Source organism: Berkeleyomyces rouxiae (genome assembly GCF_048999995.1).
Source record: "Berkeleyomyces rouxiae strain 22BRR77 chromosome Unknown BrBRR77_ptg000001l, whole genome shotgun sequence".
In the NCBI taxonomy this organism is placed as follows: Eukaryota; Fungi; Ascomycota; class Sordariomycetes; order Microascales; family Ceratocystidaceae; genus Berkeleyomyces; species Berkeleyomyces rouxiae.
Window position 1 is genome coordinate 2,406,813 of NW_027396491.1, and position 20,357 is coordinate 2,427,169.

The 20,357-nt window shown below is 50.7% G+C and overlaps 7 protein-coding genes across 7 annotated transcripts; 4 read left to right on the plus strand and 3 right to left on the minus strand.

The window, feature by feature from the left end:
• Positions 1 to 611: 611 nt before the first annotated feature.
• BROUX77_000701 (uncharacterized protein) lies at positions 612 to 2,831 on the plus strand (the record flags this gene model as incomplete). Its single annotated transcript, XM_073752054.1, has 2 exons — positions 612 to 984; positions 1,060 to 2,831. 2 exons carry the CDS (start codon positions 612 to 614, stop codon positions 2,829 to 2,831), a joined length of 2,145 nt encoding a protein of 714 aa, XP_073608938.1.
• Positions 2,832 to 3,220: 389 nt separating this feature from the next.
• On the plus strand, positions 3,221 to 4,337 carry BROUX77_000702 (uncharacterized protein; the record flags this gene model as incomplete). The annotated part of the gene is made up of 4 exons (XM_073752065.1): positions 3,221 to 3,238; positions 3,483 to 3,559; positions 3,863 to 4,159; positions 4,268 to 4,337. The coding sequence occupies 4 exons, from the start codon at positions 3,221 to 3,223 to the stop codon at positions 4,335 to 4,337; spliced, it is 462 nt and encodes a 153-aa protein (XP_073608939.1).
• Positions 4,338 to 5,016: 679 nt separating this feature from the next.
• BROUX77_000703 (uncharacterized protein) lies at positions 5,017 to 5,987 on the minus strand (the record flags this gene model as incomplete). Its single annotated transcript, XM_073752076.1, has 3 exons — positions 5,017 to 5,167; positions 5,307 to 5,548; positions 5,850 to 5,987. 3 exons carry the CDS (start codon positions 5,985 to 5,987, stop codon positions 5,017 to 5,019), a joined length of 531 nt encoding a protein of 176 aa, XP_073608940.1.
• A 1,003-nt stretch (positions 5,988 to 6,990) lies between these two features.
• On the plus strand, positions 6,991 to 8,328 carry BROUX77_000704 (uncharacterized protein; the record flags this gene model as incomplete). The annotated part of the gene is made up of 1 exon (XM_073752087.1): positions 6,991 to 8,328. One exon carries the CDS (start codon positions 6,991 to 6,993, stop codon positions 8,326 to 8,328), a length of 1,338 nt encoding a protein of 445 aa, XP_073608941.1.
• A 1,289-nt stretch (positions 8,329 to 9,617) lies between these two features.
• Positions 9,618 to 10,115, plus strand: BROUX77_000705 (uncharacterized protein; the record flags this gene model as incomplete). Its single annotated transcript, XM_073752098.1, has 1 exon — positions 9,618 to 10,115. The coding sequence occupies one exon, from the start codon at positions 9,618 to 9,620 to the stop codon at positions 10,113 to 10,115; it is 498 nt and encodes a 165-aa protein (XP_073608942.1).
• A 373-nt stretch (positions 10,116 to 10,488) lies between these two features.
• BROUX77_000706 (uncharacterized protein) lies at positions 10,489 to 12,602 on the minus strand (the record flags this gene model as incomplete). The annotated part of the gene is made up of 9 exons (XM_073752109.1): positions 10,489 to 10,562; positions 10,636 to 10,797; positions 10,941 to 11,071; positions 11,141 to 11,252; positions 11,336 to 11,595; positions 11,691 to 11,768; positions 11,825 to 11,895; positions 11,949 to 12,010; positions 12,074 to 12,602. 9 exons carry the CDS (start codon positions 12,600 to 12,602, stop codon positions 10,489 to 10,491), a joined length of 1,479 nt encoding a protein of 492 aa, XP_073608943.1.
• Positions 12,603 to 17,128: 4,526 nt separating this feature from the next.
• On the minus strand, positions 17,129 to 17,508 carry BROUX77_000707 (uncharacterized protein; the record flags this gene model as incomplete). The annotated part of the gene is made up of 2 exons (XM_073752120.1): positions 17,129 to 17,155; positions 17,230 to 17,508. The coding sequence occupies 2 exons, from the start codon at positions 17,506 to 17,508 to the stop codon at positions 17,129 to 17,131; spliced, it is 306 nt and encodes a 101-aa protein (XP_073608944.1).
• Positions 17,509 to 20,357: the final 2,849 nt, after the last annotated feature.

The window sequence follows — 20,357 nt, forward strand, 5'->3', positions numbered from 1 at the left end:
TCACCTGCAAGTCTCGTTAGCGGCTCTGCAAAGACTAGTCGTATAGTTCAGCGACATTGGGCCATTTCTCAAGGAGATTGCTCAACAATAGCATGTTGGCAAAGACTCGTTTCGTTAGTTCATCACATGGGCAGCATCGCCTTGTGTCAGCGCCAGTGCCGCCCTCGTGACCCTGCTGTTTCGTGGAATTCCTTTGAACAACGGAAGACGCATCTCGGACTACACCAGAAGCCCGCGGCTGGAGAATCCTGCGGCGATCCCTTCATGCACCACGCAATGTTGAACGCGAGTTGTATCCTATGATAATGAGGCGGAGGCAGAGAAACCTACCTTGAAATCACGGCCGGGAACAAAGCCTCAGTTGAGCCACAGGCAGCCAGTTAGCATCGAGCGGGGAGACGGCACAATACAATGCCATGCAATGCTCCCAAGGTCTGTGCGGGCGGCTGGCCAGGGTTGATAAGAGGGCTTAAAGGCTCTGGCTAAATAGTACGAGTATGGAGCTAAGGTGCGCCCGTGTTCACTTGTATGCTCTATCCTAACGCTCCCTTATATTGACGAAACGCTAGCCGCTTCGAGACTTCCCGTTCTTGCTTGACTACTATCTGAAAATGGACTCCTATAACTTCTGTGACAAGTGTTCTTCACTTGTTCAAGACCTCGGCGACGAGATTCTGGCCAAGCTGGAGACCCAGCCCATGGCCGATCTTGGTGCCGATGCAGCTTCGTCGCTAAGAACCACTCTCCAGTTTGATGACGCCTATCCCACTCGATCCGACGATGCCAACAGCTCTTGCTCATTCTGTCTGTTTCTCCTTCAGAATGTCGTTCAGATGGATGACGGCCAGCCCGCTTCGGAGGAGGTTCAGGTCAAAGTCTTCCATGATGCCGAGAATGGCACCTTTTGCCTAGACTTTGACTTACTTACCGCAAACCGAGACCCGGAGAATACGTACCAGATCTACCAGTGCGCCCTTAATCATCGTAAGTATCCGTCTAGTTTTCCCGATCTAAATTCTCGGACTCGACTTGAATGTCATCAGACTAACACTTGAACAGCAACTGCGACTCAAATCACACCGGGCTCGCCGCAGCTTGCCTCACGTGGTGATAATTCGTGGGTGATCCAGGATATTCACCGAGAGCTTAAAGCTACCAGCCATGAAGTTGCCCAGAAGAAATTCTTGCCCAAGCGACTGCTTAGCATTCAAGACTACACATCATCGGGAAACCTTCACCTCAAGTTGAGGGACGACATCTTGACTGAGATTGGTGATGCCGAGGTTTGGCCTCACTATGCCACTCTAAGCTACTCTTGGGGAAACAGTGCTGAGGCAGCCAGTGCCCAGTTGAAGACAACGCATGAAACCTTTGACGAGCACATGCAAGGCGTTCCGTTTGAACGACTGCCCGACACTGTGAAGGATGCGGTCACTGTCTGCAGCCACCTGGGCATCCCATACCTGTGGGTAGATGCTCTTTGCATTATCCAAAATGATCGCGAGGATTGGGAGCAAGAAGGCTCTCAGATGGCTCTCATCTACAAGTTTTCTTTCGTGACAGTTTGTGCAGCCAACACAACGTCCTGCCACCAGAGCTTCCTCGATAGAGGCCGCCTGACTGGCCCGGACTCCTCCATGCCGACCTTGATCAACATCCCCTTGATCTCGTCTTCTAATACGTCAGAGATCAAGGGCTATTTGAGTATCCGGAAGGACAGCGATGAGGCCAAGACTTTGGAGACGCAGTACATGCATGACATTGACAGAAGCCACTGGGCTAGCCGTGGATGGGTGTTCCAGGAACAATGCCTATCTAGACGACTCATCATCTTCGGAGCGTCCTATGTGTACTTCAAGTCTCCATCTCGGGTTACGAAACTTGAGGGCATCAACCAGGCCGTCCACCAAGAGAGACGGCCTGCTTTCACCGAAGACTGTGACAAGAGCAACTTGGCGAGGTCAGCTACCCAGTGGTACAGCGTTGCCCAGCGCTACCAGAACAAAGGCCTCACAGTCGCGAGTGACAAGCTCCCAGCGCTGTCTGGTCTCGCCAGTGAATTTTCCTACATCATGGGTTTTCCCGCCGAAGAGTTCTTTGCTGGCGCATGGAAGCAAACGTTTATCACAGACATTTCATGGGAGCAAGAGGGCCCGCAACATGACCTATCCGCCCTCATTGAGCGGCTGCAGGCTTCTGCTCAAGATGGACGACTCCGTTACCCCGCATCTGGAGACGGAGGGTCTTTGATTGACCGCTCAGCAGCGTTCAAATCTGATGCCATCCCTTCGTGGAGCTGGATGCGCGATGCCAACCAGGGAGGCGACTGTTGGTGGATGCCTGACATGGAGACATATCAGATCTGTCCCGAAGGAATCCAAGACTGGGAAGCACATACAGCCGTGTCCGGTGTTAACCCTTTCGGTGCCATCATCAACGGCTACATCATCCTACGCGGTAAGCTGCTCACCCTCTCGTCTTGCCTACAGGACATGTATATCAAGAGCCAAGAACGCAACCTGGTCAACCTGCAGTACGAAAGAAGCTCACTTGCCTTCATCTGGGTTAAATTTGACGGCATGATTGGCGATCACGACATCCAGTCCCTCTACCTTCTGCCTCTGATTCAAAGTCCTATAGCTCTTGATGTTAGCCAAGATGAGGAGGCCTTTGGAGTCAAGTGCGATTCTAACAACCTGAGAGGCCTTGTTCTCCATAAAGCTTCTGATCCAAACCTCTACGTACGTGTGGGAACTTTCCACAGCACGAGCAGATGCAGCCTAAAGTACAAATGCATGGAGCTTGACTGGGAGACAGTGGAATTAAGATAGATTGATGCAGTAGTATTTGCAAGCGCTCAATAAGAATCTCATTTATTGTACTCATGGCAAATCCCCAGTGGTAAAAGTCGAGTCCAAGAAGTCTAGCAAGTCGACGCCACATTAACTAACAGCCCCACTAGACCGAGGCGCTTATCTTATCTTATCTCAAAGAGGGAGAGTGTTTATCAAGCATGAGTGTGGATCTTACACACATTTGATTTGATTTATTTCCCACAAAGCACAAAATCACGTGTGGGAACACTAGAGGGCACTAAAGCCCTGAAGCCGAAATTCCCAGTTGTCCCCAGTCTGCAATACTGTCCACCACGACCCGTCATAACGCAGTTCGCGACATCGTCAATCCGAAATCGTATTCACCACACAACACATCCGCAAAAATGGCTGACGACGAATACGTACGTGCTATCCTGAGCACTTGATGCTCACTATCATCCCCTCAATATGGACACCGCCATCCCATCTTCACTGCCGCCCGAAAAAATCGATATTGGACCACCGGACAACCACTGCTGCCGACTGTTCAACGACTTGATTCTTTCACGATCCCAACGCATCCACACACATATACACATATGGCTACATTACTACGCAGCAATGTGAGAATATGGCGCATTTGGCTAACTACTGTTGGGTCCACAGAACGCCGTTGAGGCTGCTGAGCTCAAGCGCAAGAGAACTTTCCGCAAGTTCTCTTACCGTGGTGTCGACCTCGATGCGTACGTTCTGCCTTTTCAAAAATTAAACCATGCCTTCGAACACACGCCTGCCGTTGATTACTCGCCGTGGTTATTATTTCAATCTTTGAGGCTGCCCTGATAATTTTGCATCCGCCACCAATTTTGAGCCGACAATTCACGAATATGTCACCCAAGTATTGGTGGAGGAGCAAAAGATTACCTGTAACTGGGTGCAATGCTACTGAAAGATTTGATCCAATCTCCCTGGTCTGCCCTCTTGGCTTGGTTCTTCTACACGCCACATAACCTATATACATGGGCCAAAGCTAACATTGTTGGTAGTCTTCTGGACCTGAGCTCCGATGAGCTCCGCAAGGTCGTTCACGCCCGTGCCCGCCGCCGGATCAACCGTGGTCTGAAGCGCCGCCCCATGGGCCTGATCAAGAAGCTCCGCAAGGCCAAGCAGGAGGCCGAGCCCAACGAGAAGCCCGAGCCCGTCAAGACCCATCTCCGTAACATGCTGGTTGTCCCCGAGATGATTGGTTCCGTCATCGGTATCTACTCTGGTAAGGAGTTCAACCAGGTCGAGATCAAGCCTGAGATGGTTGGTCACTACCTGGGTGAGTTCTCTATCTCTTAGTACGTATTCACCATATTCTACTCTGGTCGCCTAGAAGGACAAGCTTGGTTCCGGTTTTCTACTCTTCCAGGCCCAATTGTTCCCACATTTGACTAACCATCTTACAGCAAGCCCGTCAAGCACGGTCGCCCCGGTATCGGTGCCACCCACTCTTCGCGTTTCATTCCCCTCAAGTAAATGTTTGCGTGGTGTTTCCGGAAGGGTTGGAGGTTTCTGCATTATCTCGCAAGGTCACACGAGGCAAATGCACATGTTTTGGGATGCCTTCGTGACGAATGAATCAAAAAAAAGTTACGATAGTTCAAGTTACGACTACGAAAGTGAAACTGCTAGTTTATATGGGCATGTTGAACATGAACGGGTTTGATGCTCTGTTTTTTTTCCCCTCGTCAATCCTAATGTTAGCACCGTGACCTTGATGTCATTGGGGTCTATGTAGAGCTAGGGAGATTTAGATTTTCTTATGGTCATCTCACTCCTGGTCTCAGTACAGCTTCTATTGACTTGATGATGAGGGGTAGTTTCATAAACCCTATGAATTAGTTTACAGTTCGATCGTAGGGTTTTGATCTGATGACAAAGGGAAAAGTGCGTTCCAAAGCACATTAAAAATGCGCATGAGTTGAAAATGGCAAGGTCACTGTGGAAAAATGAAAGCAAAGTCTGGGCTTCAATGATTCAGAGAGACTCAAGAATTGTCTGTATTTTCTGTCTGTATTGTCTGCCTGGTATACGACGAAGGCGTACCAAGCGGAAGATATAAAATAGTTGCTGTTAAAGATGCAGCCGACTGATTGCATGCATGTCTGTAGTTCTGTAGTATGAGTTCTTGCAAAGGACGAGAAGATGTGAAGCATCACTGTGCAGGAGCGGCAGTTCTGGTAGCCAAAGCCTTGGCCTTACGAGCCTCGTCCTCGTGGTGCAGGTTTCTGTAGTGTTCAGTGACCTTGTCCAGGTTGACGTTCATGCTAGGAGGCACACAACGCCGCGAGCCAGCAAAGAGAGACCTGCACAGAGAAAGAAAGCCGGGGCATGGTTGTTAGTCAGAGTCTGTGGAGGGGGTGGAGAGGGTGCAAGGTAAAAGCTCGCAACCTCTACAACTGCCTGGACAGCCGCAGAGAAATACACAGAGCGGAAGGAACATACTCTATCTCGCGGACCTCGTAGTGATGCGGCCGGGGCTGGTGGAAGAACAGCAGGCGGTCGCGCGCCGCCTCTTCGACGGCAGCAACGTGGCCCTTGTTGCGCTCCTCCCACAGGTCACCCAGAGCCATGTACTGCTGCAGGTAGCGCGTGATGGACGGCTGGGTGCCATCGGCGCTAGGCTGGGATAGCTTGTATAGAATCAGGGAGGCCGGCAGAGAGGCGGCAAACAAGTAGAGTCCGAGCTACAATGACGATGGTTAGCGATTGGTACTTGTGATTGAGGATGTGTCTTGGCGATGCTCCGGAGCTATTAAGATGTCAGAGCAAGCCAGCGGGCTAGATGTTGCTTGGCCCCCGGAGCCAGAGGTAAGATGGATCTGATATAGTCATGTTGCTCCCCCGTGGGGCCCCAGAAAGCTCGGCGGAGACGGAGGGTGATATAGTCCCAAAATGAAGCGAAAAAAAGGCACCGCCCGTGGCATTGGCTCTCCAGAGCGCCCACAAGCCGCCGGAGTGCAAAGCAGCACAAGAGACTCAACATACACCGAAGGATTCGTTCACCGGCGCGGCGTGGTGATGGTGGGCATGGTCGTGGGCATGGCTTGACGAGAAGCGTTGTTGGGTACGGAAAAGACGAGCGCGCAGCGCCTGGCGCACAGCCCTCTGGCGCACAGCGAGCATGGCAGATTCCGAAAAGGAGAAATGCGTGCGTGGTATATGAGAATCTGAAGCTGGAGTGACCGGAAGTCGCAATGGCAATTGGCGCCGCAGAGTCGGAGGGGGGCGGACGGATTGTGAGGCCTATTTTCGACGGACGTCGCAGGGTCGTTGGCGAAGCTGGATTTAGCCAGACTGCTATTGGTGCATGGAGTCTGGGCGGGTATTCATCGGGTGATTGTGGCTCATGGCTGGCTTGGTGTGGGGAAGAGAGGGAAAGTCACGTCAGTGTTGAGATGATCCGAGGCCTAGTGATAATGAATCGCAGGTCTCTATGTGTGTGTACAATAACTAGTTATTCTAGCTAGCTTGTTTGTTATTTTCTTTAAACCCCGACCAATGTAGTGAGTTCTTCAGGACACACCGACTACGTTGTGAGTTTGCGCTTGTAGCAACAATCGTGGAGTTAGTCGCCTGGTTTTGGCATTCTTGCCCGGAGATAACCACCACAATAGCACAACCCTAAACTCCCCAATGCCTGCCGCACTATAAAAACTTCTAGTGCTTTCTCGAGCAGTCTCGTATTGACCTATACCGAGCGGCCCTATTTGTGGATCCCTGGCACAAGGGCTGTTCATGCGGCACAGGCTACAAAGAGACGAACAGGCGCGGCACTGGCGCCGCCGTGGCGTGCGTATTTGTGTACCGTGGCTCTACTTTTGTACGATGGATGACACATATTTCTTTGTCCAAGCCGCACCGCACCATCTGGGCGCCTGGATCCACGAGTCGGTCATATTCACGTGACCGGAAATATCTAGTCCGTGACACAGGCCACTTAGATGCCTGGTCTTAAGTGTCCAAACGAGAATCTCGAGTTCTCATAAGAGGCTTTATTGGTAGGTTTGTTTTTTCCCTTTTTTTTCACAAACTCTCGTTTCTACACTCACAGTACAGAAGGTAATCCAGCTCCAAGTTGAGTTTGCCTTTTTTCTTTCCTTTCAAAAAAAAACAACCAACAATCACAATGGTTTACCGTCAGCAAAGGGCTAGAAGCAGCCGAGCCTCTCCTAGAATGCTCGGTGCCAAACTAATGTTTGCCCTGGTGCCCTCGATTCTCGCCAGCGCCTCTCCTCTGCCGCCAGCCGCACCCCATCACGAAATCATTTGCCACACCTCGGACCCGTCAGAATGCTACCCTAGAGTCTTCCAGCCCACCGACCAGTTCCAGAACGTCCATGACGACCAGGACCTGCCACCTGGACTACACGTCCGCATGAACATCTACACCGGCCGCAAGGAAGCCAAGCTCTACAACCCCGCGGAAGACGACGACAAAAGTCTCGAGGCCGTCCTTGTTGATACCCATGGTTCCATCGTGGCTGTCGAAGACTACGAGGATGCCCACGATCGGATTAAGCAGGACGGCCCCATGACAGGCTTCTACGACGCAGGCGACCACGTTTCCAAGAAGGCGCTTCCCCAGTCCGACGCCATCTTTGCTGCGCTTGCAAAGCTCCACGCAGGCGATTCCGAGGGCAACGCGGCTCTCGACGCAGCTCTGGAATCTCTGGAGGACGTTGCCCATGATGTGTATTATGGCGAGCTCATGACCTCAGACTATGATACCGTGGCGGCACTGATGTGCTTCTCGCTTGACCCGCCCTCGGCTGGCATTTCCTCCAAGAACTACCCGCGTGACCAGGTCTCCAGCCATATTCTGGGTGGGGCGCTCCAGAACAACCCCAAGGCATTGAGAGAAGTCATGGGAAAGTGGGATCGGCTGATGAAGCACACGTGTGGAGTTGGTCGGGCACCGCTGGAGCAAAAGGTGTTTGACCAGCCAATTATTGCACCAACTACATCTCTCGGTTCCATGCCCGCGGAAACCAAGGCTTCGGCCCACCGCGTGCGCTCGCTGGTGAACATGTATGGCGGCCTGCTCCAAGATGGCAAGTTCCGCGCTGCCTTCCTGGCCAGTGGCGGCATGAGACATCTACTCCAGGTACTTTTGCGCGAGGAGCCAGAACTGGCCCCAGCCCAGCGCCGCGTGGGCCAGGTGGTTCTGGACACATTCCTGGACGAGGATATGGGCGCCCTCAGAGGCCAGTGGCCGCTGGTAGAGCCGGTGGAGAGGAGTCAGGCGGCGGATCTGTGCCTGCTTAAGGAGACAGAGACAAGCGAGCGCTGCTGGGACTTCCATGTCGAGCGCCTCATGAACAGAAATAAGCGCCATCGGGGACACTGGACCAAGACGCTTTACGACGCGCTCAAGAGAGAGCGCAAGCAGGGCAGTGCTCACATGAAGACGCTGAAGCACTACGAGGACGACGAGGGAGATATCGACATCCAGGAAGAGCTGTGAGTGGGGCAGGCAGTTATCGGTTCCGGGAGGATGGGAGTCGTGGTGGGGGAGGTTTATCACTTCTAAGATGACATACACATACATGTACAGTAGCGACTCTTTTTTTCTTTGTGACAATAAAACAGCAACAGACTAGTTTTTTTTTTCTTTCTCAAAACAGAAAGTTCCATTTTCATTTCATCTACTGCGAATCGGCTTCTCAGACACTCACCAGAATGCCTCATACATGAGTGCATTGGTGGATCCAAATGCCCTCGGTGATATTTTCCACAGGTAGCATGAATTCCGAAAGGCACATACTTGCGCACTTGTATAACTATGCATACGTCAGTGAACTTTACATTTCTGCAAGCCCTGTCCAACTGTGACGGTGGCCGCCTAATCCTATGCAGCCATGGTATGGTGTGGTGTATAACAGCCCAGCCAATAGGACTGAGAGTATGGCCCAGAGCGATAGCAAGAGGTGGGACTCTGCTATAAGATGTGCCAGACAAGCATACAAGCAGGCACATCCATCCCTCTAAGCCCAGTGCCAGCTATTCAGCCAGTAGAAGCAGCCAGCAACAGCCAGCAGCAGCCCGATGGCAACTTTCCGTTGGGCATGTTTCATTCTGGAGCCGGATCTGTAGGCGAGCACGGCCATCTGCAGGCGATCTGTCGCCGTATGATATACAAGTAGACGGCATCCACCTCGTAAGACGATGTTTTCTTTTGTTCCTAGTGTTGTATGTACTTGTGAGTCTCACAAAGACCTTCACTTCAACTCCCCTCCCGATCTGATAGTCAACTAAGCGTTAGCACGCCCAGACGCTTATCTCTCTAGTCGTCGTCCTCCCCCCCCCCCCCCTATTCCCCGAGTCCAAAGGACCTACCAACACCAAGAAAAAAAAGTCGAAAGAAAAATCCCGACCAAGACCTTCGATTTATTTCTCTTTTTTTCGCCTCGAAATCTCCTCGAATTTCTTCAACTCTTAAACTCGTCCTCGGCCTCGACGTTCTTTGTCTTCACGTGCAGCAGGGTTCTCCACTTTTATTTTGACCCTTCCCAGTTCAACTATCGCGGACTCCTTTTTTTTTTTAGTTATTTCTTTTATTTCTAAAAACCTAGCCAGAAGAGCCGTACCCGCAGTCTTTCGCCTAACAGAAAACCTCCCTCCCAGTGACCTTTATCCTGCCTCTACGCCACTTGTGAGCCAGTCGGTTTCTTTGTGCCTTCTCCTACAGCCCCCCCGCCTGACCCGCTTCGCTTTCACACATTCTCGCTTGACCTTGCGCCACGCTCTTCAGTCATGTCTAATACCTCTGCCGCTGTTGTTGCCCGCCCGTCTCCGCAAGCCTGCGGCCCATCTGCTGCGCTGCCGCGGCCGTCGCTACCTGGCGTTCCTCAGGTTTCACGCACCGCCTCGGCGACATCTTCGTCCAGTGCAACACCGAGCCTCAATGCCGAGTCTGTAGCCGAGTCCGTGTCGTCGACAGCGACCACCGTCGTGAGCCCGGGTTCGGCCTCAGGCTCGGTGGCGAGCTTCTTCTTGGGCAAGAAAATGCACTCGGTTCTGTCGTCCTCGTCGTCGTCTGTCGCCTTAGAGGCTTCAGTTCCTGCTGCGGAGGCGACCCCGGGTCCAGTCGCTATCGATGATTCGCGGAGCCGACGCTTGAAAAACAGCATCAAAAAGACGGTCTCGGCCATGGGCTCGCCTCCTACAACACAATATGACATGGAACGCGGGCAGTCTAGCAAAAGGCTAGGAGTGTCCCCCATGGGCTGCAGCATCCAAAGCCACGTCTGAAGGGCATGTGTGCCCATATGGGTTGTGAAAGTGGCGATTAGTCTGTTTCTTTTTTTGGTTGTGGTTTTCTTTTTGCCTTCCTATATGATATCTGCACGGCGTTTTCGGGTTCCTGTTTTATTCATGTTGCGTTTCTGGCTTACGGCACAGAGGTCTGTCGTTCTTGTTGTTTCTTGTCTCCGCACACACTTTGTCCATGTACCCAAGTATTCGTGCTACAATCTTCATATCGTTGTTCTGTGTTTACTCTGTCCTTGGAAAAACAAAACGTTACCACAATCGTCATTCATTCGCGCAAAGCAAAACGTGCACCAAAACATAGTCAACTACAAAGACCAATCGCCATGATTAACCGCGCACCATCCACCGTCTTCTAAGAAGCGCCCGACATGGTGATGGGAGCCGACGTATTTGGTGGAGCAAACAGATCCACAAAGTGGTCACAAGCTGTTTCGCTGTTAGTAAGCGCAGACCGCCAGACAGCAGAACTTCGGAGTCGAAAAGAGGAAAAAAAACTCACCATCTATTGTCGCAAAGTGCACCTCAAACACACCGCCCGGTGTCTGTCGGTGCACCTGCTCGTCGAAATCATTGGAAAAGATGTACAGCTGAAGGTCTTTCAGATGCACACGGCGTTTCCCCTTGCGTTCCAGCCACTGCGGCGATTTGGATACATGTGTAACTGTTGATAGGGTTGGTGTGTTAGGGTCAGTGCTGCTAGCGGGGTGGGGGTGGGTGGGACAACCCCCGCTTTCCAGTGTGACACTGTAGAGACAAGGAGTTTGTCCCACAAAACCGAAGATAACCCCAAGGGCAACCACTTACTGAAAGCCGTCCATATTGTGGCTTTTCTATATCTGCCTTCGTACACGGCGCAGTAGAGGCGGCGGGCGCCAGTTTGACTTTCTTCAAGAACACTAAGAGATCTGATGGTTTTGTCAGGTCCGTGGATCATGCTACAAGAAGGATAAGCCGTGGGTCAGTATATGATTCATCTCTGTGTCCCTGTCTCTCTTTTCACTTACGCTTGGAACAGGGATTCTTCGCCAAAGATCTCATATTCTCCATCGAGTAGAGTCACTGGGGGACTGCTATGGATCTTTAACACGTGGCTGGTAGTCCACATCAAAACCAGTTCTAGACGTCATAGTCAGCGGTATTCTCCACCAAGACCTCACCAACTTGGCTCGCCTCTGGCATGGTATTCCCATCGCACTCACCTTCCCAGCAGGTAAAGGCTAGGGTCATCCAAACTTTGCGGCGCTGTTCCTGGGGGGATAATTCCCGTAGCACCAATGCACTGGTAGGGTTTGACAGGCCATGGCCCTTGGAAACACCATCACGCTCGACAATCAAGTGTTGCGCGGGGACAACCGAGTGGATGAATCTATGGTTGACTTCATTGCGGCAGCAATACATGGGAATGTTAGTCTTGCTGTCCAGGTGGACGGTCAGCTTGATGCGGCCGTTGTTGAATTCTCTGTTATGCGTCAGCAAAGGCCCTGTATCTGTATGGTTGACTGGCTTGCGGGGTTTATATGCGCCAATGTCTTGTTGTGCTACAGGCTGTCTTACTTGTGCATTAGAACTCTAGACCCGGGGGTCATCAACGGTACATGTGGTGTTCCTGGTACGTTCCCATAAACCATGGACCTTGATTGGGAGTTGATTAGCATGTGTTCCAAGCTACTCACAACCGTTTTACTTACACGATAGACCCTGAGATTAGCGTACGCGACGGCAGCGGTGTAGTAAAGATTTTCTCGGCCCAATGGAGGCTCTAGTATCCAGTTAGTATCTGTAATCATAAGGCTTAGACCAAACATTGCTTACTCCATCGTAAGGTAGGAAAGCTTCACCACGGATGCCGTCAGGCGTAGGACCTGCCGGAGCTTCTATATGAGCACAATATTAGTTGACAAACTCAGCGTCCCTCCACACGTTTTATTGTTCCATACCTATCTTTTGACCTCCGCGAAGGAACATGAGCTTTTCCTTCATCTGCTCTAGTTCGCTCGGCTCAAAGGTCACAGATTGCATCAACAACTGGAATAGGCTATTGATGTAGGCATTGAACATCTCAAAGCGAGCCGGAAGGCTTATGTAGCCGCCCTCCGTTGACAGTTCGTGGTACATGCGGCGCCAGCGGTCGCTCTTTCTGCGGGACCGGTCGTTGCAGATGCTAGAAATGTCGGATAGCGTCTTACGAAGACTTGGTAGAAATATCTGGAGATACGGCAGCAGCAACGGACGACGGTGCGGGGTACAGCTAGAAGCGCATAGGCACAGCCTCTGGAGTTGTCTGGCAGCCTGGTAGGTAAATTGGATGAGAGCGCGAAGGTGCATTGCACCGCTCATTAGGTGGTCTATATGTTGTGCTAATTGCTCCAACATTCCAGCCACATTATCGCAATGCATAGCCTCAATGTAGCAGCCCATTATGAGACGCACATCATAGTAGCTATTGTAGTTGGTGTCGACTTCCATAACTGAGTGCGATGGAAGAGGAGGACAGAAAGATAAGGGATATGCTTCCGGATAAGGGTAAAGAGAGTAAGAGTCAGAGCCCATGGATGAAGAGGCCGGGAGGTAATGGTGGGAGAAGTCAGTGCCTGGAGGTAGAGGTGCAAAATGGCGAGGAGCCACATCAGTCAGGGACTGGACGAGGGGAAGAGGGCAAAGATATAAGTCTACAACCATTGCTTCTGCTCACTTGGAAACGGCAAGTGATACGCGACTCTAGCAACGGTAGGACAAGCGGGCAATCAGTCTAGCTGGAGAAGTTGAAAAGGGATGCAGGTAAGAAACGGTGACCCTGACAACGTAGCAATAGGAGCCGAGTCTAGAAGTATCAGCATCAGCAGACAAAGACTGTACACAAGAACCAAAGGAGTGAGTGATGGAGGAACAGGGAAGCCAGTATGATAAAACCAGCTGGCAAACAATCAAGAACTAGGGATGCGCAGGTTGGCTCGGAGTCGCAGCTTCATTCGCTATCCGGCGCAACAGTCCAAAGATGACGACATAGGACGTGGGCAGTTAGCTTACAGGATTTTGTAGTGCTTGTTGCAGGGCTTGATATATGGCGTCAACTGGCGAAAGAATGGCAGGGCAGCGGAAGGCGAGAAGGAGACATGACTTCAAGGTTTTCTCTGCCCTGTCTTCTCTTGCTCGTTTTCTCCCATCGCTCCATCTCCCCTCCTCACCTCCTACTTAACAAGCCCCACAATACCTGGTCAATGGCATATTGCCAGATCTCTTTCCTGCCCTCACCTCATATCCATACTCGGCAAGTCTCTCTGCCTCACTGATGGTTACGTCAGATTTCAGTTAGTCCGGCTCTTCTTGGGTTGCATCGCGGAAGGGGGACCAGTAAAGGAGACGAGAGCTAGGCGGGTTAGGCTTTGCTCTGACCATTGACACAATTGCCTAAACAGGCGTTACTTGGCGTATCTTGGCCTAGGGCAAGCGCTTGTTTCCACTAATGTTTGGTCTTCCTCACCCGAATGTGCATGTTCGGTGCCCTGGTGTGTTCTGCATGACTCGGCCGAAGTCCGAGCCGCGATCGTCGCCGGGCGTCATACATGTACAAGTTCGCGATATGGCCGTATGTTTGTTTCCTTGTCTCGTTGCTGCCTCTCCTGCCTGGGCCATTGTTTGCGAATTAAGCTATATTGAGTGTCGGTGGGCGCGTACGTTTGTGATAAAAACAAAAGGATCTATAAATCGCACACATCCCACACCGCATGCGCAGATGTGCGACCAGAGAGGCCGTCATACAAGCACTGCCGACGCATTGCGGTTGTAGGTTTGGCATGTGGCCGCCATCGGGCATCTTATCAATGCAGTCTTTTTATCTCAATATGCGCCCATCTGCAGCCAGGTCATGCGAGATAATATCGAGTGGGCAGTAATGCAGCGGGGTGTTGGTTGGGTATAGACGTCAGGTTGTGGGTAAAAGAGGAGCACGGTGCGTGTGTGTTCGCACTATGGGACACTAGAAGCTAAAAGTGGGGCGCCCAACCAACAATTGCATTCTATTCTTTCTTCGCGGCGGCGCCAAGGAAGGTGCGCCTCTCAACCATCTCGGGCTTTTTGACGTCACTTTGGTCTCTGGAAACAAGAAAAAAATCCCCAGTCACATGTCGCGTTCACTCCATAAAGCCAGCGACTCTAGAAGTTCAGTTCCATGTTCAAATACTGGCTCAAGGGACTGTTGCGGATTTCTTCCGCCCGCTCAGTCTCCCTGTTGTGCATGTCTATCACATACGAAACGAAACACCAAGCACTGTCCAGCTTATACAAGCACTATAAATATGCCGTCCTAACTAACACAGATAGAGGGAATATGCAAGCCAAGCCGCTGGACAAAGGGTCGTAGAGAACATGGAACACCCTAGAAGTCGGTTCCCAAGCCACCAAACCTGTTGTCTCCCATGCATCTTGTCTTCTTGTGTGTCCCCAGACCCATGTAGGTACAAGTGTCTAGTGCCGGTTCTCCTTCCCCTTCGCCTGTCTTCTAGAAGTACTACTAATTCAAGTACTCCAAGCATGTATAACTACATAAAGAAAGTATGCAAACACCGCCCAGCGCCAATTCCCGTCTTTTATGCAGCCCCTCCTGTAGTGCTCTCAACAATCTACTCTCCCCGCTTCTCACGTCTTGTTCTCGCTCCATCTCTTGTTGGCATGCATGTGTGCGTGCGTGCTAGAACGCCCATTGCCCAATGTCTTTTTCTTTTCCTATGCCCCCTGTCGCCTTGGGGTTTGTGTCAGCAACCCTTCCAAGGGATTTATCAACGGCAGCCCCGTCAATGGAGAACAACTCCGGTCTAGCCCGCTTTGTAAGGCCGGACGGTACACACCGTCTGTACTCTGAATGTAGGCCTAAGCCCCCTTTGTTCCGTCGGTGTTCGTATACAGTCTGCTGCCGGTATATAAACCTGCTTAAACCCGCACTTTTTGAATGTGGCGCCGCGCAGTAACGGAGGTCCACAGCGAGGGGAAGCGAGGTTCCGTGTGGCAAGAGTGCGGGATCACAAGAATATATATGTACTCAGTATTCCACATAGAAACGGACGGTAGCGGTCGGTTTAGCGCTAGTGTGACCGATGAGTACAAGCAGGTCTTAGATTTCGCTGGCAGAAAATACATAGCATAAAGGCGGCATGTGATGATGTCGCATGATTATATATACATATATTTGCATACCCGCGTCTTTATACTCACTCGCTGTCTGACTTATTTTCCGATGTCTCTGTATAACACCAGCAAAAGCACCCTTCGAAGCCCCATTCCTATCGGTGGGCTAGATGTTTGCTCTGCTCTGGTCTCGGCGGTGAGCTCTGCGTTAGGAAAGACAGCTCTTCGTGAGGCAATTCCTCGTGTATTTTGTCTTATCTGTAAACCCAATACATGGACAGGATTATGTGCACATTTTCTTGCAGCCTAACAAACACAATTACATAATGTCACCATCATCTCTCTAAAAAAAAAGTAAAACCTCAGAGGCTTCAACATTTTTTACCTTGTCTCAACTGGCGCCACATTAACGAGTCGCTGTGCTAGTCGAGAAACCGATCAATGGTCACACGGTCTATGTAGCAATCATCAGTCGGCTAATAGAGGAGAGGCGTCGTGTGTATGCTTACATTCTAGCAGCGCATACAACATCTGCTGGCACCTTCAAGCAACAACAACAGAAAAAAGAAAAAAAAAAAAGAGTACCCCATATAGACGGCGCAGAGACAGATCGAGACGAGGTGAAGCCATGTCTTCCTCGACCTTCGGTAGCCTGTGTAACATGGCCTTAGTAATCGCCGAAGCTCCACGTTACTCAAAGGATCGTTGAGCTCAGACTTCGCGCCGAGAGACAATCCTAGGCTTGGGTTCGCATTCGAGCTCAGGGAAAATGGTTCAGCTGAGCGCAAGTGTGTATGTATGTAAGTACTAACTAGTATAATACGTGCAAGAACCAAAAAAACGCAAAGGAAGAAAACGCACCGATCACCATTTCAGCTCCTAGATACATGCGTACGTGCATATTTACATGCATACATGCAAAGATCCTCCACAAACTGTTACAACTATACACACTACCAGTCTCTCTCAGACTCGCCCGCTCCAGTTTCTTATGGTATCTCGCCTATCTATACGACGCCTCTACCGGAGTAGAGAGCCGCACCGCGACTTTGGCTGCAACCGCGTCGCCCGACCTCAGTATACCATGTTCAGGGTCTATGGCTCTCTCTGTCTAGACCGCTGACCATTATGCACTACCATTGCCTTTGGCAGTTGACCTATGGTAGCAGTAGATGCACACCATGATCAACCTGACAGCGCGGGAAACAAATGACGTGTTCAGTCGTTGAAAGATTGGTCCAAAAGTATCCCCTTTTTCTTGAGTCCGTCTCAATGCACACAATACACGATCACTTGTGCATCGAAGATAACAAGCGCATTAGCTCAGTAGCTATTCAAAATGAGCCAAGACTCCAGAGAGCCTGTCAGTCTCCAAGTCAAAACCTTAACACCATTTCAACGCTTAACGTGAGAACATGATCACAAGAAAAGAGGTCAAAAGACAGGAGTGAGAGGAAAATAATGACATAAAGTAGTAATAAAGAACAAAGAGGCATACAGGCGCGGAGCGGTCATTGGAATCTGGAAAAGGGACGGGGAACATAAAAAGAAGCCGGAAAAACTAAACCAAGACATGGAAATCAAAAGCCCACAAAAAAAGCAACAGCCAAAGTCCGACGAGCAAAGCCAAAAAATAAAGACAAAAAAACAAGACAAACGCAGCGACGAATCCCGATTCCCAAGAGCCTCCGATTTACCTGCCCGATCAACACCATGCGACCAAATGAAAAATGAGTGAGGAAGAGATGTTCAGATCAAGGGGGAAAGTGACTTGGTCGTCTCAAGTGTTTCTAAAATGTTACTTGCGACGCTGTCGTCCTTGATTCAAGACGGCGGGGAAGTGAAGAGATAGACTGGAAAATGGTGCTCTTTTAAGCAGACTCCTCGTCGGCAGCAGCCTAAAGACGTACATGTTAGCGGGCTGTATCAGACAGGCAGTTCCCGAAGAACCGTGGCCATGTCATAGACTTACGTTGTAGACCTGCTTCTCGTCCTCGTAACGCTTCTTATCGGCGGCAGCCTTGGCCTCGTAGGGCCCACGCTGCTTCTCGTCAAGGGCCTTCCAGCGCTCGCCCAGGAACTTGCCGACCTGGCCGAAGGAAATGCCGGGGTTCTCCTCGCGCACATTGTCGCGCTGCTCGTTGGCGAAGAACATGTAGGCAGACAGACCGCGCTTAGGAGCGTTGGGGTCCTTCTTTCTGCGGGTCTTCTCAACCTTGGTTCCGCGCTTGGAGGTAGCAGCCTTAGGCATTGTGAAGGATGTAAGATATGTCTGTTTGGGGCACATTTGTTAGCAGAGGCCCCATTTTGCGGCTTGGTTTTTTGACAAGGTTTGCGTTGTCTTCGGTCGGTGACTTGTGCTGCAACCCAGCGTCGAACGAGGCCGTGCCGTGTAAGTTGGAAGCGACAGGCGCCACTAACACGCAACACGGCGCCGTAGCTGCAGCAGCGGGGATGCATCGCAAAACGTACCTTTTGAAAATTCAAGAAAGGAAAAAATAATGCGAATGTGCAAATCCAGCAGTTATGCAAATATTCTGATGCGTAAATAAGTCAGATCGCTGCGCGCAAAGAAAAACGATGATGGTAGTGCAATGGGCACTGAAAGATAGACAAAAATGAGAAAGAAGAAAAAAACACAGTGACAATCACAACGACAAGCAACCGTCGTAAGCTCCAGCTCTGAGCTTTTGCTAGCAATTCACGATGCAGAGGCGGCAACGTGCACTGAAAGATTCAAAAGTGCTGCTGTGCGCTGTGCGGTGCAATTCGTGTGCGCTGTCGCGATCGAGGGTGGTAAATGGGGTTTTAGAACTGGCGAACGGATTGCGATAGACGACACACAGCCAAGTGAAGGTCTCTGCAAAAAAAAATTCAAAGGGAATAAAAATAAAGTGACATGTGTTTGGGTGGGGAGCTGCAGCAAAATCAAAGTACTCACCTGTGGGCGGGCGGTTTGGCGGGCAACTTTGTATGGGAAAATTGTATGAGTGAAGAAGAGAGGGAAAAGCTGTATGGGGGAGGGCCAAGGAGGGCCTTTTTACTATGGGCGACTGATTAAGTGGGCTCGCCTTTTCCCCAGCCTGTGTTTGTCGCGGTTGCACTTGTTCCCAGTGCATGGGGCGATGGCGCCCCGTTCGCACTGTACGTGATTTCGCTCGAAAAAATCAGCCGTGTCTGTGCTTGGCCCAGTCAAGGGCAGGCAAGCAAACGAGAGACCGACCAGAGGCGGCGCACTGTGCAGCTACGACAGGCACAATACAGACAAGTACCAGCACCACACAAGTGTACGTACAGGTACATACCAGTACCAGTACCAACACTAGTACCAATACAAAGCAAAAGCTCAGGTGTGGTGCTGCACTTGTAAACACACGGCACTGGCTCTACTGAATCATCGCCATATTATATTCTTTCTCTCTCATGCCAGCCAATTTGCCAAAGAGATAGCCAGACCCTCTGTCCCAAGCACACCACAGAGCGAGCGCAATGAAAAGGGGGCACCCAAAGCAAGAACCACACGCTCCACGCAGGACAACACTGCACAGGCAATTGACTGACTGGCTGACTCCCTCTTCCCTCTTTGCACACACACACTCCAACGTGGAGGCCCAGCTTAGCCTGCTTTCTACTGCCATCATTATTACAGCGACTCCACTTTCTCTTTCTCAGACACTCTTCTCACACCAGCTTGGCCGCGTTTGCGCGGTGACTTGACTCTCTCGCTCTTCTCTTCCTCCTCTCTATCATCTCTCACCTCATCTCATTGCTCCTAAATTTGGCTGTGGCTGGGGCAACTCCCATGTATGTATTGAATAGTTGTCACAGGTACTTGTACAAACACTACATGTACTGCATGCACTGAGCACAGGCTCAAGTACAGGTACATACTCCACAAGCATGCAAGCATACAAATACATAGCCAAGTAGCTATACAAGTACACAAGTGCCCACGTACACCCACTAGCATGTACTAGCCGCCTACCATATAATTCCCGTTATGCGCTTGTGCCAGCCGCTGGTGCCACTGGCGCTGGCACACTGTTGAAAAGGCTTTATTGGGCCTGTGTCTATTCTACTTCTACCTACATTACATTACATACCTGACTAACCCATCATGTTATTGCGCTGTTAGGGAAGGAACACGGGGAGACAGGAGGCAGGAGATGTTGCATACTGTAATTTTCCCCTCCAACACGCAACTGCAACACGAGCGATTCGACGCGTGCCTCGCCCTTCTCGCATTCCTGCCTCCCTCTCATCTTTCCCTTCTTGCCCTTATCACTCAGCAATACAAGCTGGCACTATGCGTTCACTGTCTTGTATGTACCTATACCTGTACTTGTACCTGTACTTGTAGTTTTAATTGTTCTTAACTTGTACTAGTCCTGATACCTCTACTTCTCATTGAATCTATACCTGAAGCACATCTCCTCCACCCATTTGTCCCCAAATACATATGTACATACAAACAAGAACCACGACCTCGAGTGTTCAAGGACAGCTTGCACAATTGCCGTCCATATTCTGGTTCTAACCCCCACCGTAATCGCTGCCCTCATGCTTGGACGCAGGCTCTGTGATTGGTCGAATGCCAAAGCTCTACCTGCCAGACTGCCTAGCTTCCCTCTGCCAACAGCAAACATACCGAAGCTCCTCTCCAAGTTCCATTTTCTTTCTCCTCTCCAGGCACTCAAAACACGCCAGCTGGAATCAGATGAGGTCAGATAACCCAGGCCCCATAATACCAGGAGAGCTTGAACCGTCTCTGCACCCAGTTTTATCTCCACCGCAGCAACCCCGCAGCAACCCTAGCAATCAGATGAGCCTGGAAACAAAATCTTCCAATTATCGCGACGCGCTGGCCGCAACCTCACAGTGTCCGTCTTTTGCTTGTTATCTTGTTTTTTTTTAAGGAATAACCCTCGTGGTACTCGGCGAAATGAAATGGATGGTTATATCAGTCAATTCATCTCATTACCATGGAAGCTATACCAGCAATAGAATATGTGCGGTGCTTAAGACACGGTTAGCAATGGATACACGCCCTCGTCCAATCTTCTTTGTGTGGTGCATACTATCCAGCCTTTCAGCATCCCA